Genomic DNA, 4060 nt, shown 5'->3' with positions numbered 1-4060 from the left:
CTGCTGCCTCTGGTAAAGATTTTATAAACTGATAGGGGTAGGAATGTGTAACTTGCTTTTCTCTAGTATTTTTAATGCTTTGTGTCATTCTACGTTTGGTGAATTGATTAAGGGTCTGGTTGGCCAGGAAATGTTATAAGTGCTAACAAATGGGCTTTCAAGGCATAAGTATGAAGGAAGGTTTTGTTCATTATTCAGTCATCTGTTTCTGCCATATTTGTCTGCCTCTGGGTGGAATTGTGCCCTCTGCTTCCCTTGTAGGAACGGGATGAGAAGATTGAAGAGCTACAAGCTCTCTTGAAGGAAGCCAGACAACAGCCAGTGGCCCATCAACAATCAGGGTCTGAATTATCCCTGCTGCGGCGGTCACAAAGGTTGGCAACTTCTGCCTCCACCCAGCAGCTCCAGGAGGTTAAAGCTCAGCTGGATCAGTGCAGAGCAGAGCTAACCTCCACCACTGAAGGTGAGGAAGTTAGAGAGGGCAGGAAGCATAACAGTGACTCAGAGAAGAACTATTCTCCTAACTTGGGCCTTCTGACACCAACTCTAAGATAATTTCCTTAACTCTAAGCCACATTCCCTCTGACCTTTCACTCTGGGATGCAGGTGGCCTCACTTTGCATAGTTGCTGCAAGCTACTGTTAATTCAGTTAAAGACGTAAGCCTACATATTGAAGTTTCATGTTTCCTTCCCTTAGAGCTGCAAAAGTATCAGAAAATGTTAGAACCGCCACCCTCTGCCAAGCCCTTCACCACTGATGTGGACAAGAAGTTAGAGGAGGGCCAGAAGGTAATCACCTTTCCCTATTACTGAAGCTCTTACCTAAGGCAATTTCCCACACTATATTCCTGGTTCATGTGAGGATATTTTTATGCACAGTCCTGGAAAGTGGCTACTTCATTTGGCTACTTAGACTTTCTAATTTTACCTCTCTTCAAATGGCTATTTGACCCCTCCAGATCATTACCCTGGTTGATATCGGCCACCATTTGGTTACTACTACTCCTTTTTCAGAATATAAGGCTGCTGCGAACAGAGCTTCAGAAACTTGGTGAGTCTCTCCAGTCAGCAGAAAGAGCCTGTTGCCACAGCACTGGGGCAGGAAAACTTCGTCAAGCCTTGACCACTTGTGATGACATCTTAATCAAACAGGTTAGGGCAGTGTATATACCCCCCTCTCTCCCATCAGCCCATGCCAGAGTATATGTGGAACCGGAAATGAGGACAGAAGAGAGAGATAAAGATTTTTAGACTAATCTTAGAGTCAGGGGAACTTCTCTTTCTTGCGAAATAAAAATAACCAGTCATGAAGTACAAGATGCTGTGCTAATTTATAGGCATTTGCTCTGTTATAACAACCCTGAGAAGGTATATAGTATCACATTTCATCCAAGATACTTAATGGTTTCTTACAATCTATTTCATGTACCACTAAGACAAAAGTCTAACAATTAAGTTATGACATTTGTTGTCAGTAAATATATCCTGATTCTAGAGATATTAAAATATATTTTTTAAAAGTCTTAAACATAGAACTTAATTTTGATACCTAGGAACTGAGGAGGTTAAGTAAAATTATTCAAGCTCATATCATCTTGTGTTAGAAAATGACCTTATATCCAATGATGTTTGTTTAGGTCTTAAATATCCCCTATTCAATTATAAAATCTGATCTTAAAGAGTTAATCTTTATAAAAACTATTGTAACTAGTAGTGGATGGCATGTATTATTTTGCCATTTTGTTTCTCTAGTATACCAGACATAAATGTTTTCTTTAACTTTATTGATCTTCCTCAGGATCAGACCCTGGCTGAGCTGCAGAATAACATGATGCTAGTAAAATTGGACCTTCGGAAGAAGGCAGCATGCATCGCAGAGCAGTATCATACCGTGCTAAAACTCCAAGGGCAGGCTTCTATTAAAAAGCGCCTTGGCGCCAACCAGGAAAACCAGCAACCAGACCAACAGCCCCCAGGGAAAAAACCATTTCTTCGAAACTTCCTTTCCCGAACACCCACCTGCCAAAGCTCAACAGACTGCAGCCCTTATGCCCGGATCCTGCGCTCACGGCGCTCTCCTTTGCCCAAATCTGGGCCTTTTGGTAAAAAATACTAAGGCTGTGGGGATGGAGTGAGCACTCATTGACTTGAGGTGGGTCAGCTGCTCAGCTTAAGAAATAGGTCTCTTTTTAAGCTTTACCATGTACCTGAACTCTATCCAGAATGCAATATTCAGACACTAGGTGTTTCCTCCTCCCCCTTGTGTAATATCACCTATGTAATCGCATACTTTTTTACTTATATGGTTTCTATGCACACAAAAAAGTTATATTAAATAAAGGTATTGTTCACGGTTTTATTTGAATTCCAAATTTAGCAAAATCATTAAAACAAATTATAAAAGGGCAGAAAAAGTATAAAAATTGAAAATCAAACATCATTCGGACTCATGGGAACCCTGCACAGGAATGGCAGTAGAGAGCAACTAGTGTACTGCAACCTAAGAAAACTTGGTAAGAAATGAATTCAAGACATTAGATATTCTAAACTTGCCTTAATGTATAATGAAGTGTCATCCTTTAAGAGGTGAATGGGTAACAAACAAACTTCTGGAGACAAACAAAGAAAGGCTGGGCCCTGAACTCAATAATCCATAGCATCTACTGTACAAATTCATTACAGTAAACATAGCATATTATCTCCTACTGAATACACATGCACAGGCTTGAAACCCTCTAACAGCACAGCCAAGAATGATTCCCTTTACCTTATCTCATCAGATAAAGGCTGAAAAAATATTCTGTGTGAGATAGAGGGAAAAAATTAAACAATTACATCAAAAGTGTTAAAAACAGACCAGCTTGAAGTGAGTTTATTCTTATCTGTAAAATCACAAAAGTTATCATTCCCACATATCCATGAAATTATCTATAATCCTGTCTCTTTGCTTTGCTTTAGTAGAGGTATAGATAGCTGTAGACATCTTTTGCCTTCTATTATTCAACTCTAGGAAGTTCACTTCCAATTTGAAAGCTTCCAGGAGACTTCAAAACCATGTTTTGGAAGAATGTCTCCCTAGAGTAAGAACAAATGTATAGCTTCACTCCATTTAAACCCAATCTCTGACATCAAAATAGTCACGCTCAGCAAATCCAAGCATGACAAGATCGTGTCTATCTAGTGCCCCTACTGCCACAGACAGTAGAGTGGCAGACTTTTCTCCTTTCCTTGCCCCTCTAAAGAAATCTGATTCCACTCCTAGCAGCATTAAAACTTTGTTCCTGTAGCTTTGCCTTTGCTAAAGTGCTATTAAAGAGATGTTTTGCAGTGGGGTGGGTGGGGTGTCTGGGAATGAGTCCAAGATCTGTAGCCACCGTGAACAGAAGGACGATAGAAGTGCTTCTAACTGACAAAAGACTATTCCTGCCAGGATTCTTCTGTCAGTCTGCTCTTAAGGTGATTCTATAAACTCCCCCAAGGAACTGTTTTCCATCTATACAAACAAAAAGAGCTAAAGTCCTTGGAAGAACAGACATGGCTGTTTTTTACTTGGAGGTAAGGCTTAATATGGGTCTGGAAATGTGCTAGCTTGAAAGTAGCCACTATGGTGTGACTGAAGAGAGGTTGAGTGGAGAAACTCTGCGTGTGGGAGTGTTGTTAGCAGACAGTGAAGCAGGGAGGAAAAAAGGAGCAGGCATCTCAGTGGAAGGAGTCTCCCCTTGGTTCCGAAGCTGCAGGATTTGCCGGAGCAAGGCCTTACCTTCTTCCCGGGTCTGAAACAAAGGCAACTGTTTCAAAATATGTCCAAGGCTATTGTCATAAATAGGTTCTAAAATACTGATAAATAAGTTCCACAGATCAAAGTAGCCTTTCCACTTACCTTCTTATCCACCTTCCACCCTAGATCATGGTAAACATCATATATTGGAGCCTAAAATCCAAGCCCTTTATTGAAAAATTGATACTCACATCATTGAATGCACAACACTTTTGGGCACAAGTTGAAGCTTCATCCCACAGCTTGCACTTAAAATAGTACTGGGCCAGATAGCGAAAAGC

The 4060-nt window shown here is 40.6% G+C and overlaps 2 protein-coding genes across 2 annotated transcripts in view; one reads left to right on the top strand and one right to left on the bottom strand.

Moving 5' to 3' along the window:
- Positions 1 to 2373, top strand: part of KIF20A (kinesin family member 20A) — an 8134-nt gene extending 5761 nt beyond the window's left edge. Inside the window, exons 16-19 of the mRNA XM_006923077.3 lie at positions 262 to 463; positions 699 to 790; positions 1016 to 1153; positions 1800 to 2373. Coding sequence (XP_006923139.1) covers positions 262 to 463; positions 699 to 790; positions 1016 to 1153; positions 1800 to 2117 — 750 coding nt within the window. The 3' untranslated portion in view covers positions 2118 to 2373. The remainder of the gene's footprint in view (positions 1 to 261; positions 464 to 698; positions 791 to 1015; positions 1154 to 1799) is intronic.
- Positions 2344 to 4060, bottom strand: part of CDC23 (cell division cycle 23) — a 12205-nt gene continuing 10488 nt past the window's right edge. Inside the window, exons 15-16 of the mRNA XM_006923076.3 lie at positions 3971 to 4060; positions 2344 to 3774 (exon numbers count right to left, since the gene is read on the bottom strand). The exon at positions 3971 to 4060 is cut by the window's right edge and continues 4 nt beyond it. Coding sequence (XP_006923138.1) covers positions 3604 to 3774; positions 3971 to 4060 — 261 coding nt within the window. The 3' untranslated portion in view covers positions 2344 to 3603. The remainder of the gene's footprint in view (positions 3775 to 3970) is intronic.

Source organism: Pteropus alecto, unplaced genomic scaffold (genome assembly GCF_000325575.1).
Source record: "Pteropus alecto unplaced genomic scaffold, ASM32557v1 scaffold78, whole genome shotgun sequence".
Lineage (NCBI taxonomy): Eukaryota > Metazoa > Chordata > Mammalia > Chiroptera > Pteropodidae > Pteropus > Pteropus alecto.
This window is presented reverse-complemented; position numbering and strand designations above follow the sequence as displayed.